Source organism: Alosa sapidissima, chromosome 24 (genome assembly GCF_018492685.1).
Source record: "Alosa sapidissima isolate fAloSap1 chromosome 24, fAloSap1.pri, whole genome shotgun sequence".
NCBI lineage: Eukaryota > Metazoa > Chordata > Actinopteri > Clupeiformes > Clupeidae > Alosa > Alosa sapidissima.
The window spans coordinates 23,509,963-23,523,646 of NC_055980.1; the positions used below are offsets into that span (position 1 = coordinate 23,509,963).

Here is a 13,684-nt window from a genome sequence, read left to right on the forward strand (position 1 = left end):
ATAGCCTTGGCCTCTTATAATGTATGCGTGTGTGTGTGCATGTGTTTACATTGTGTGTGCTTCTGTGTGTGTGCGTGTGTGTGTGTGTGTGTGTGTGTGTGTGGTGTGTGTGTGTGTGGTGTGTGTTTGCGTGTGTGCGTGTGTGCGTGCGTGCGTGCGGGAGTGCGTGCGTGTGTTTCTCTCACCTTTCTTCTCCTCGCGGGACTTCTGCTCGGCCAGGGTCGGCCAGGAAGTGCAGTGGGGACTGGGACTCTGGTGGGGTGAGTTTGGGGTCGCTGCCCGTGTCGCTGGCCGGGCTTCCTGCTCCGCCACCATTGGTCTCCGGCTTGGGGCGTGGCGTTTGTGGGCGGGCCCTCGGGCTTACACAGCGAGATCTTGTTGCTGTGGTTGAGCACGTTCTGCAGCACCTGAGGTTCGAGCACAGGTACCCGTTGTTGAACACACACACACATACCACACACCACATGTGTGCGTGTGTGCGCGTGTATGTGTGTGTGTGTGTGTATGCGTGTGTGCGTGCGTGTGTGCGTGCGTGCGTGAGACCGAGGACCGAGTCTCTGTGTGTCTGCCTGTCTGTCTGTGTGTGTATCTGTCTGTGTGTGTGTGTGTGTGTGTGTGTGTGTGTGTGTGTGTGTCTGTAGTTCACAGCAGTGATGGGTACCATACCTGGGAGACTCCGTTGGTGGAGGGCAGCTTGCCCAACAGGGCTGTCTGCTTGCTAGCGGCGCAGACACAGTGAGCACGGATACCATACTTCTCCCTCAGGGTGTGCATGGCATTCACCAGCTCTGTCAGAACTGAGGGGGAGGGGAGAGAGAGAGAGAGAGAGAGAGAGAGAGGAGAGAGAGAAGGGAGAGAGAGAGAGAGAGAGAGAGAGAGAGAGAGAGAGAGAGAGGAGAGGAGAGTGAGGGAGGGGGAAGTGAGGGAGAGAGTGGGAGAGGAGAGAGAGTGGGAGAGAGAGAGAGGGGGGGAAGTGAGGAGGAGAGAGAGAGGGAGAGAGAGAGGAGAGAGAGAGAGAGAGAGAGAGAAGAGAGAGAGTGGGAGAGAGAGAGGGAGGGGGAAGAGAGAGGGAGGAGAGGAGGGAGAGAGAGAGGGAGAGAGTGGGAGAGAGGAGAGAGAGGGAGAAAGAATGAGAGAAAGAGTTAATGTAATATTCTATTGTTCTTAATAAGCAACAATCAACAATCCTGCTAATAAAGCAACATTAAATTGAAATGAGAGAGAGAGGAATATGACTTTTAAACACACCAAACATACCACTGAGTATTAAAAATAGACAAGTAGCCGCCATTTGAGAAGAATATTGTGAGGAAGAGAGACAGACAGACGGATAATAGAGAGGTCAATGTTCACATGAGAAAGAAAGAAGACAGACAACAGGGTTTCCCACTCTAAGTCAAATGTAAAATTCCCAAGACTTTTCCCTGACAAATTTTTTTATTTCCCAATGACCTATATGAACGGTACAATATACTACTGGTACCCAAAGATTTCTGAGCAGCCGCGTAGTGTTCAAGAATCTTTTACTTTTTTTTGAGAGTGGAAGTTGAATAAATGGCCAATTTATTAAGCAAAGTTGGGCTAACCACAACCACTCACACAATCAGTAAAGCTAATAACCAGGCAGAAAATACACCAATTCTGTGTGGAAATTACTGTATATTTATATTCATGTATTTTTAGCAAGTACATTTTAAAACTGCTACAAAAAAAATTTCAGATATTCCATGACTTTGCCCCAAATATGATAAAATCCCCTGACTTTCCATGTCTGGAATAGACTTTATAAAAAATGTCATGATATTGCAGAAATTCCATGACCCGTGGGAACCCTGGAGAAAACAGGAGAAAGAGAAAGAGAACAGCAGCAGGAGTGAGTGTGTGTGTGTGTGTGTGTGTGTGTGATGTTGTGTGTGTGTGTGTGTGTGTGTGTGTGTGTGTGTGTGTGTGTGTGTGGTGACTGGGTTGACAGAGGAGTAAACACACATGCTTTTTTATTCCTTCTGAAAGTGCCCTCTCGCTCACACATGGAGGGTAAATCCAACATGGCCGACACGATGGCACGAGCTCGAGCAAGCTCAGGAAAACATAGCACGGCTTTGTTAGGCCTCTCAAAGGACACGCACTGTAGAGAGGGGGGCTTTCTTTTGCTACAGATGGGTGTGTGTGTGCGCGCGGCTGCGCGTGTGTGTGTGTGTGTGTAGCTGGAGAGGATGGCGTGAAGTCCTCAGGGTTGAGAGAAAAGGGGAGAATGACTGAATGTGTGTGTGTGTGTGTGTGTGTTTGTTTGTTTTCTAAAGTAAGAGGATGGCTGAGTAAAGGGAAAGAGCTGAATCGAATCAAATGAAAGGTGTGTGTGTGTGTGTGTTCGAGTTGACTGTGATCAATGGTCCGGCACATTTATCCTGGGGTGGCACTTGACAAAAGGGATTGTGCTTGTTGTTGGTTTGTTCATGTCCCCACTCTCCCATCCCATAACGCCATCTATTCCCTACAGACCATACCAAGGGGACTTCCCCACCCTTCAGGCATTCTGGGGTGTTAGAGGGAGTGGAGTGTGAGTGTGTGTGTGTCTCTGTGTGTACTGTGTGTGTGTATGCTGTATTATTCTATATTGTGTTTTACATTCACTGCTCCAAGCTGATAATCTCAGCAATCAGTGTAGATAGGCACTGATACACACACTCACAATATCCCCTTAAAATCTGTCACATACCATTCCAGTAAATCTCCATCCTTTCTCCTCTCTCACACACTCTTGTTACACACACATTCTACACTCACATATTACAGTTTCACATAATATGTGAGTGAGTATGTGAGTGAGTGAGTGAGTGAGTGAGTGAGTGTGAGTGTGTGTGTGTGTGTGTGTGTGTGTGTGTGTGTGTGTGTGTGTGTGTGTGTGTGTGTGTGTGTGTGTGTGTGTGTTGTGGGTGCGTGTGTGTGGTGTGTGTGTGCGTGTGTGTGCGTGTGTGTGCGTGCGCGCATGTGTGTGTGCGTATATGTGTTTAACTCTTACCCGTTCCAGGGATGATCTGTGTTGGCATCAGGTGCTTGTGGTCGTGAGGTTGCCCCTTAACACACTTCAGCCAGGCATTAGAGCTCTTTGTCTGCAAGAGACAGAAGGAGAGGGGGGGGGGGGGGGGGGGGGGGGGGGGGGGGCAACATGGGGGATGTGTTAAATTACACTCAATGGGCCCATGTGAACACACAGACCCTCTTTCTTTAGGTGAAGCACCTAAAGCACCTCTACGGGCTTGCAGTGTGTGTGTGTCTGTCTGAAACACACACACACACACACAATTAAATTCACAATCAAATTAATTCACAATAAAAATCTATAATTATGGATGAGACGGAACACTACTACGCTACTGCCTTTCTCAGTTCTGAGACCCCAGCTGACACACACACACACACACACACAATTGAAAGAATTTGCTGTACAAAAGATTAGAATTATACATAGCCTAGCCAACAACCCAATGGCAGTCCTTCCACACACACACACACCACACACACACACACACACACAGAAGGCTGAGATGAGCGAGGTAAAAACAGGAGGCGGTGTGTGTTTTGTGTGTGTGAACAAGTTCTAATGAGCCTTCCGCGGCAGAGCAGCACTTAGCCATATAATCAGCCCAGCGCCAGAGTACTGGACCCCTCATGGGCCCCTCACACAACACACAGCGGGGGCGTCTCCACACACACACACACACACACACACACACACACACACCCTCTGAGAGAGGGAGGGAGGGAGGAGAGTAAGTGGAGAGAGAACAGAGAGAGGAAGAAGAAAGGGAAAGAAAGAGGGGAGAGAGAGGGGGGAGGGGAGAGAGAGAGAGAGAGAGAGAGGGAGAGAGAGAGGAGGGAGACAAAGGGGAATAGAGAGAGAGAGAGAGAGAGAGGAGGAGAAAGAAAGAGAAGTGGCACGGCACGGTCAAGGTGAGTGAGCAGTGGGATGTCCACTGCTGCTGTGGGCAGGGCGCTTGTGTCAGGAAAAAACAGAGGGATTACAGAAGGAAAGGAAGGAAGAGATGGAGGAGGGGGTGGTATAGGTCAAGGAAGGTGAAGAGAAGAGGAGAGTAAGAGAACAGGTGTTGGTGAATGACAGGATTGGAGAAAAGGCCCGACACTCTGAAAGGGGGGAATGACCGAGACAGAAGGACACGCTACCCACATGATGGTACAGAGAGAGGGGGAGAGGAAATGCCTCACATCCACACCACACATCCACACACACATCCACACACACCACACCATGCAAGGGGTGCCAACCCGGAGGAGTTTGGCGTTCAGTGTCTTGCTCAAGGACACTTTGAGGGTCAGGAAAAGATGGTCTCAAACCCAGCAGCCTTCCGATTACTGAACAACTCCTCTACCTTCTGAGTCACCAGACTTTCATCGAAGAGATAAAGAGTGGTCAGGACACATGTGACTGCCCGTGTCTAACAGTGGTTACGGCGGAGGTGAAGGGTCACAGGATGTGCGAGTGAGTGATAGTGACTGACCTTTGGAGCTCTTCCTCTCCTTAGCCTTGTAGCAGTCCAGGCAGACGACGAAGCCGCACTTCTGGCAGACCCAGTGGATGTTGAAGAGCGTGGCCTCGCAGGCGTCACACATCTCCCTCACACCACGCACCGCCCGCTTCCACGCGATCTTAGCTATAAACCAGAGACAGACAGATGGAGAGAGAGAGAGAGAGAGAGAGAGAGAGAGGGGAGAGAGAGAGGGAGGGGGGGGGGGAGAAAGAGAGGGAGAGAGAGAGAGGGTGGGGTGAGAGAGAAAGAGGGAGAGGGAGAGGGAGGGAGGGAGAGAAAGAGGGAGAGGGAGAGGGGAGGGAGGGAGAGGGGGGGAGAGAGAAAGAGAGAGAGAGAGAGGGAGAGAGAGATAAATATAAGGTCTCACCTCAGCTCACCCGCCACACACACACACACACACACACACACACACACACACACACACACCTGCTCCGCAGGGGACGACAGCGGCAGCATCATCAAGTTCCATCTCTCTCTCTCTCTCTCTCTCTCCTCCTTCATCTCTCCCATACCATCCTCTTTCAACCCTCTCTCCATCCCTCTCTCTCCATCCCTCTCTTTTCAACCCTCTCTCCATCCCTCTCTCCATCCCTCTCTTTTCAACCCTCTCTCCATCCCTCTCTCCATCCTCTCTTTTCAACCCTCTCTCCATCCTCTCTTTTCAACCCTCTCTCCATCCCTCTCTCTCCATCCCTCTCTCTCCATCCCTCTCTCCATCCCTCTCTCCATCCTCTCTTTTCAACCCTCTCTCCATCCCTCTCTCCATCCTCTCTTTTCAACCCTCTCTCCATCCCTCTCTCCATCCTCTCTTTTCAACCCTCTCTCCATCCTCTCTTTTCAACCCTCTCTCCATCCCTCTCTCTCCATCCCTCTCTTTTCAACCCTCTCTCCATCCCTCTCTCCATCCTCTCTTTTCAACCCTCTCTCCATCCCTCTCTCCATCCCTCTCTTTTCAACCCTCTCTCCATCCTCTCTTTTCAACCCTCTCTCCATCCCTCTCTCTCCATCCCTCTCTCCATCCCTCTCTCCATCCCTCTCTCCATCCCTCTCTTTTCAACCCTCTCTCCATCCCTCTCTCTCCATCCTCTCTTTTCAACACTCTCTCCATCCCTCTCTCCATCCCTCTCTCCATCCCTCTCTCCATCCTCTCCTTCTATTCATTTCAGGTTTTGTTATAGTGTTTCTGTTCTGTTACCGGGGCAGCCGTTACAGCTTAGCAAAAACCAGGACCCGACAACTGATGCAAACAACTAAACATAAACTAATCTGTCAAGAAACTCTAAACATTGCTTCAAGATGCTATGCAGAGTTTTTGTAGTTTAAAAAATGACCAAGAATGACCTAGGATTAGCAACATAATGTAAAGATGTAATATCAAAAACGCCTTTGCTCTGTGTCCAGATATCCACTGATGTTAGCATGTAGACCAGCTAGCGCAATACCACGATATACCAAGTGTGGGCACTACTGTGCTGTATACAGAAGTTGTAACACAACACTACAATACACTGTGTGCACTGCTATTTTTCTGTGAGTGCAGCATATAGCATCAGCATCCTCCTATCTCAGTACTTCCTGTAAGGAAGCAAGGGCGAGTTGCAAAGCAGCATTGTAAGAAAGCTCAACTCAGGAGAACATGAACGCAAGGACATATGCAATCTGTGAAAGCCAACGTGAGCGGCATGGATGATCTACTCCTTAACAGCAGAGGCGGCATCAGTATCATGTAAAGGGATGGGCAGGACAGATTATTGTTACCTTAATAGCAGTAGAGTTAGCAGTCGGGACTGGTTTTGGCATTAGCATCACAGCTAATACAACTCTCGCACTGAACGTCTTTCACTTATATAGACTCTTAATATCCCTTATACTTATACATCTGACTAGTGGAAGGGGATCAACACACAGCTGCTACAAACATTGTTATTTTTTCATGTTTTCCTTCTATGTTTTTATTTTATTCTATGAATGTTAACTTTCTTTAAGTTACATTTTTTTTTTATCTCTTTCTTGCCTTGATCTGTTCAAATCTGTTTATTCTCCTCAAATGCCTAGTTTCGTTCACATACCAAAGATATATTGTTTACGGTCATAGAAGATTAAATAAGTTGAAAATATTAAAGTGCTGCAATTTAGGTATTTTCCTTAAAAATGGACACAAACTGATTAACCGATTGAATTAATAGTTGACAACTAATCAATGAATTGTTACAATCCTAGAAGTAATGTGTGCAGACTAGTGTTGAGTCGTACCATCTTTTTTGATCCAGCCGGCAGCCGTGTTCTCCGTCAGAACGAGCTGGCAGAACTTGTCCCCGATGTAGCTGAGGATGTACTTGGAGGTGTCCAGGTCCAGCTCGTTCTCCTCGTACATGTCGGGAGCCCACAGGCTCAACGCTTCCTCGTCGTACTGGTCCGGGGACGAGAACCCATCGATGCGGATCACACCGTTCTTGCTGTACGAGAGCCTAGGGGTGGAACAGAAACGCACACGTAGCTGTGAGCATGTGCAGTTACCACATCAAAAAAGACAAACGTGACATATATACTGTATACACTCAAAAAATCCCTTCTCTATACCCCCCCCCCCCTCTCTCTCTCTCTTTCTTTCTTCATATATCCACACATTTCTATGTAAATCTGTAAATGTTTTCACACATCACAGCCAGACACGCATAAAGAGGGAGAGGAGTGATCTCAGGTAACTATCCATTACTGTGAGCTTGGATTTTGCATAGGACACCACATTAAATCAGGGAACAGAGCATGCACAGGGCTTAATCAGGGGCTGGTATTACTGAAAGGTTCCCTTACAGATATACATGTATATATCTTCAACAGAACAAAATGAGATGGCATAATGATGAAACAGACGGGCGATATCCACTCTGTGACCCGTGCTAATCTGGGCCGATGGCAGCAAGGTGTCTCGGTAGGGGCCTGTGTGGGCTTGACACCAGGCAAGATTAAAACCAAGGAAATCCTCTTTGGGGCAGATTTAGTCTGACTCTGCCTCCTATTACAGGATTAAATATGAGCAAGCGAGGCCGCAGAATCCCACACACTCAAAAATGATCTTTTAAAAGGGAAAAAAAAAAAAAAATACAGTATAGAGTATATACATACATTAAAATATTGTAATATTCTTTTAAGCAAAACGGGGCAAATATTAGGGGCAACAACACACAACACTTTTCACTGGTTTGCATTTTTTTTCATTTCCACTAGCGTTCCAGAATAGAGAATCTTTGACATTCATTTTGTACATTTTAGACATTTGAACTCGCATCTTCTAGTATGCATGAGTCACCTGTGTGTGACTGTACACACAACTGAACGGACAGTTGAAAGTAAAGAGAGATACTTTTATCTGAACCCCTGGAGACGGGTTAGTTTAGGTACCGTTTGGGTACTGAACCCGGGCTAGTCCTTTATCACGCAGTGACGGACCTCCCCATTCACGTAAACGGAACTTTCTGCAGCATTCTGAAGAACCGCATAATACATGTAAGCACTGATGCTACTGTTGCTCCATAAAGCCCCTTAGAACTCAACAGAACAGATCAGAACAGAACCGGAGCAAAGTTCTGGCGCAGAACAGAATGAGAGGTGGGTGCTACACATTGGTGCTGGTTAGTGAACCTTCACTGTGAAACGCTTTAGGTGTCTTGAAAAGCGCCATATGAATGCAAGTTGTTGTTGTTGTTGTTGTTGTTGTTGTTGTTGTTGTTGTTGTTGTTGTTGTTGTGGTGGTGGTATGGGAGCGCTCACCGGCGGAAGTAGTAGAAGCGGCAGAAGACAGGCGAGTGTGCCGGCTCCTCCCCCTTCTTGCTGCGCACCACGCGGCACTCGCGGCACTTCTGCAGGTTGGGCCCGATCTCCGAGCACGAGTCGTCCTGCAGGAACGACTCGCCCGTCTGCTTCAGCTTCTTCACCTTACGCCAGTCCTTCAGCACGGAGCGGGGAATGCCGTCTGCACAGAGACACACACGCGCATACACACACGCGCATACACACACGCGCATACACACACGCGCATACACACACGCGCACACACACACGCACACACACGCACACACACACACGCACGCACACACACGCACACACACACACGCAGATTAATATTTCTGTTCACATTTCGGCTTATTGATGTATAAAGAAATATGTGTACCCCCCCCCCCCCCCCCAACATTTGGCAGATGCAACTAAAGATGAATGAAAAATCTCTTTGTATTGTTGGTGAAATTAGAAATGATATTGAATGAAATGTTGGAATGGATATGAATAACTACAGGCTTAACTGTATATTCCATGCTCCCCTTGAATTTACAACTACGCAGTTAGCACCTCTCTGTAGCAGTGGCGCTACATTAAAACATATTCACACACGATACACACATAAATTAAGGATATCCGTTTGAAAATACATTGCACTGTGAGTAACCGACACTTCATTCACTGCCTCAACACCTCAGCTCCTCATCTGCAAATGAGCAGGAATTTAATTAAAACTCCACACTTCATTTCCTATGCCGTGTGTGTGTGTGTGTGTGTGTGTGTGTGTGTGTGCACATGGGTGCGTGTGTGCATGTATGTGTGTGTGTGTGTGTGTGTGTGCATGTGTGTGTGTGTGTGTGTGTGCACGTGTGCACATGTGTTCGCGTGTGTATGTGTGCACATGTGTGCGTGTGTGCATGTATGTGTATGTGTGTGTGTGTGTGCATGTGTGTGTGTGTGTGTGTGCGCATGTGTGTGTGTGTTACCATCTGGGGAGAGAAGTGTGACAGCTACGGCAACTTTTTCACTTTCTTGCAATATTAAAATAAATGAATAAAACACACACCACACACACACACACACACACTTTGCACTTATTGGGTTACATATGCATGTGAAAACGTGCATTTGAAATCATACACCGTCTGAAAAATAGCAGGCAGATGGGGAGTCTATGTGCTCCTCCAGTGCGCAGTCTGTGAGCAATCTAAACGCTCAACTCACCGACTGCCTTAACGCTCACCCCCCAGCAACCCACCCCCAACCCTCCTTCTAAACACACACACACACACACACACACAACCCTCCATCTAAACACACACACACACCCAACCCTCCATCTAAACACACACACACACACCCCCAACCCTCCATCTAAACACACACACACACACACACACACCCCCAACCCTCTATCTAAACACACACACACACACACACAACCCTCCATCTAAACACACACACACACACAACCCTCCATCTAAACACACACACACAACTCTACATCTAAACCGCAAGCTAGCAATCTTCCAGCCCACTATTATGACTTCAGTTATGAAAATTGACAATTTGGAGTGACCGAGCACATTAGAACACCGATTCAGTTACAAAGGGCTTTCTCTCCTCTGCGGGTCGGTAATGCAAACGGCGTGCTAAAAGCTTTGGAGGTTTCCAACGAGAAAAGAGTGTGTGAGATACAGAGGGAAAAAAGAAAGAAAGGAGAAAGAAAGCACTTAACATGTCTTTTGCAGAAACGTGAATATTCCCCAGTAACTGCCTTCCAGGACGGCAGCCCCCCCCCCAACCCCACCCCACCAATATACACACACACACAGTCACACACACTTCAACCCCCAATGTTTTCCTAGCAGCTGCAGTCCAGATGTGCTCAATATTCTCTCTATACAGTGCCGCCTCTCATAGACCCCCCCCCCCCCCCCAACCCTTCCCCTTACAGACTCAATAAGCAGCACTTTAAGCATCTCATATCCAGGGTGCCAGAGAAATATAAACATTCCAGAAAAACGATCTGCAATTGGTTACATCGACATGATGTAGGATGTGACTTGGAGCACGGCTGCTGACAGATTTTTGACATATTATTCGCAAAAATGTACCAAGGGAAACATGAGAAGCCAAGACGGGAGAAAATTGAGTTTAGAAAAAAGAAAGAAAGAAAGAAAGAAAAAGTAAGAAAAAGTAAGAGGGGACTCACTGCTGCTGGCCAACTTGAGTTTGGTCTTCTCCCGGGCGCTCCGGAATATTCCGTTGGGTTTGTTGTCGTCGTCCTCCTTGCGACGCTGCATATCGTTCTGTTTCTTCTTGTAGGTGGGCTTGGGCTGCCGCTTGGCGCGCTGCTCCATTTTGGTTCCCTCGCTGGCGTCCGAGTCGTCGCCGCTCTCCGAGCCCGACTCGTAGGCCCGCTTGGAGCCGCGTCGCGTCCGCCGATCCTCAGGACTGGACTTTTGGCTGTTGCCGTCCTCGGAGCTGGCTTTGCCCTCCTTACCAGAGTCGTTCTCCCCAGAGGAAGTGGACGCGATCAAGTTCACAGTGCAGGGCTTGATGATCTCGGAGGTCGGGGTGGACGCCGCCGACGAGGAGCTGCCAGGCTTCTCGGGCGGGTTGGTGTTTCGGTCCTCCTCCGAATGCCGCGTCAGCCACGCCTTCTTCAGCTTGTGGTAGTTCGGCTGAATGGGGGGTGGCGTCGATTGCCCGTTGGGCATGGGAGCACCTTTGCCCGCCACGTTGTTTACGGGTGGCTGTGCTGCTGATGCAGCCGCACTGGCATCCTGTGTCGGGGCGCCAGGCGAGGGGCCGAGCGGGGGTCGCTCATTTTCGGGGGTCCCCAAACCCCTCGACTGCGCCGCGGCTAGCGCTGCCTTGTGCTTCTTCAGGTGGATGAAGTTCCCGGGGTACGCCTGCTGCGCTGGGGACGCTGTGCCGGAGGAGGGGAGCGTGTTGGGGGAAGTGGTCCTGGAGCCCCCACCCTCCTGAACCTCACTCCCAGCAAGAGGCCACAGTTTGGGCGTGGAGCTATCAGTCCTGCTGCTGGTGTTAGCGTTAGCATTAGCGTTAATGTTAGCATTCGTGCTAGCGGGGAAACAGAGGTCTGAGCCACCGCGGCTCAAGACGCTAAAGGTGGAAGTGGTCACTTCAGTTCGGCTATTGCACACAGAGTTGACTAACGCCACCACGGGGCTGGGAACGGCAGACTGTGTCGTCCGCATCATGCTCTTCTTGTACTGTGCGCAGGCGTCCTCCAGGTTGGTGTTGGGAAGAATGACTCTTCCAGTGTCCCTAGTCTCAGCCGACTTCACCCCGTCTGCCTGAGACTTGCCCATGAACGGCTTCCCCATTTCATTCTCCCTGGCCAAGGCCTTAATCCCAGACGAGCCCCCATCGTACTTGATGCAGGTGGATGGCCGCACGATAACAGACGCAGTGGCGCCCTGAGGCTTGGTCCGGCTCCTCTCGCCGGGCCACGCGCCTCTCTCGTGTCCAGTGACGTCTCCGACGCGCCAGGGCTCCGCCCCGGCCAGCTCCGTCCCGCTCTTCACCTCCCTCAGCTCGGGCAGCAGCGTGGGCGGCTTCTGCTGTTCCGGAAGTTTGCCGGCCACGCTGACTGGCTGAATGGGGGTGAGCGTGGGTGGGGAGAGGCGCCCGTAGTTCGCCACCTCCTTGCGGTCGAGAGTCTGCTGGGTCGGGGGGTTGAAAATCGGCGCGCGGTGCAACGCCGGCATGCGGAGCTGAGGGGCTCCAGGGGGCGAAAGCGCGGGGCTCCGACGAGGCTCCCTGCCTTGAGGGCTGCTCATGGGGTGCATGGCGGCCTGCTGAGACAGCTGCTCCGTGATCTTGCCCACCAGACCCTCACCTTCTGGTTGGTGCTTGATAAGAGGCGGGGGCTTTGAGAGGGACTTCGAGCCCCCCCCACTGTTGCTTCCCCCTGCCCCCGTCACGCCGCTGCTGCTGTACCCGAGGGACAGGGGGCTCTGGGAGGACGTGGGGGGTCCCACGACCTTGTCAAAGAACGAGTGACAAGGGGAGTTCGGCTCTTTGGAGGGATAGAGGCGAGGCGGCTCGTTCACCACGCTGTTGGACAAAGTGGTGAAGTAGTTACTCTGCGGCTTGAACTTGTAGAGCTCCGAAGCAGAGGGCTGGCGATGCTCCGACGAGTCGCGCTCGATGGGGGCTGACGGGGCGTGGGATTTGGGGACGCCTGTAGGGGGTGCCGCTGCGGAGCTGGGGAGGGGTTGGGGCATGCGGGGGTACGGCTCGCGCTCGGACTCGGAGGGCCGGAGCTTGGCAGTGAAGGGCGCCACCTCGCGGCTCTCCTGCAGGATGCGCCGGTTCTCCTCCTTGTACTTGCTGGCGCGTTCCGAAGCGTCCGGCGGCGGAACCAGACGGGGCGTTTTAGACGGAGGGTCCAGGTAGCCACGGTGGAGCTCCTTTCCCGTCGGCGTGCGGCTGCGATCTGGCTCCTGTTTCAGGTGGGCCGCTGCTAGGCTACCCATGTGGTCAGCAAAGGCCTTCTTCTCCAGTTCCCTGTGAGACAACATTTTAACAAGTCAAACATCAAAACATCATGAGATGGCTATTAAACATGTATTTCCTGCACGATAAAACAAACTTAATTTTCCTATTTTCAATGGGGCATGATTGCAGTTACTTCTGATGCTATTAGTGATACTCTACATGAGTGCAAGCTACAAGTAAGTGTGTGTGTGTGTGTGTGTGTGTGTGTGTGTGTGTGTGTGTGTGTGTGTGTGTGTGTGTGTGTGCCCACGAGAGCATACTTGTACACTTTGTGCAAGATGCACACACAAGCCAGATTATTTTGGTAAACGCAGACGAATTACACATTACATAACAAAAGCCCTAATGACACTCCAGCTGAAACAACTCCTCAAAGAAAAAGTGGCCATGCTTTCAGATCTGGGAAACAGTGTGTACTTTTCCCCCCAGCGTTAGGTAACTGTGCTGGGGAAGGATTGTTCGAGTCCAGCCTCCCCTTGGCTGGCCGTGGCAGAGGGAACGAGGCGAGTGGTAGGCTCTGGTGGGGGTGTGATAATAGAGCGGTTTCATGCGGAGCAGGGAGCTGAATGGTTGTATAGTGCTCCCGTCACATGCCGTTTGTTCCACCTCGAGGTCACAAGGTATTTTAAGCAACAGCAGGGGAGACGCGTGCTTACACAAAACACACACACACAAACACAGGCAGTCACACTCACACACAGAGGTATGCAATCACTCATTAACACACACAGAGGCATGCAATAGCACACACACACACACACACACACAGACACACACACAAGCATTGAGACATACACATATGCATACTGAGTACATGTGAATAGAGT

The 13,684-nt window shown here is 50.3% G+C and overlaps 1 protein-coding gene across 1 annotated transcript in view; it reads right to left on the bottom strand.

The window, feature by feature from the left end:
- jmjd1cb (jumonji domain containing 1Cb) overlaps positions 1–13,684 on the bottom strand; it is a 71,788-nt gene that overhangs the window by 20,262 nt on the left and 37,842 nt on the right. The window contains exons 10-15 of the mRNA XM_042081772.1: positions 10,540–12,866; positions 8,319–8,520; positions 6,801–7,015; positions 4,506–4,670; positions 3,020–3,097; positions 667–797 (exon numbers count right to left, since the gene is read on the bottom strand). Of these exons, the coding sequence (XP_041937706.1) occupies positions 667–797; positions 3,020–3,097; positions 4,506–4,670; positions 6,801–7,015; positions 8,319–8,520; positions 10,540–12,866 (3,118 nt within the window). The remainder of the gene's footprint in view (positions 1–666; positions 798–3,019; positions 3,098–4,505; positions 4,671–6,800; positions 7,016–8,318; positions 8,521–10,539; positions 12,867–13,684) is intronic.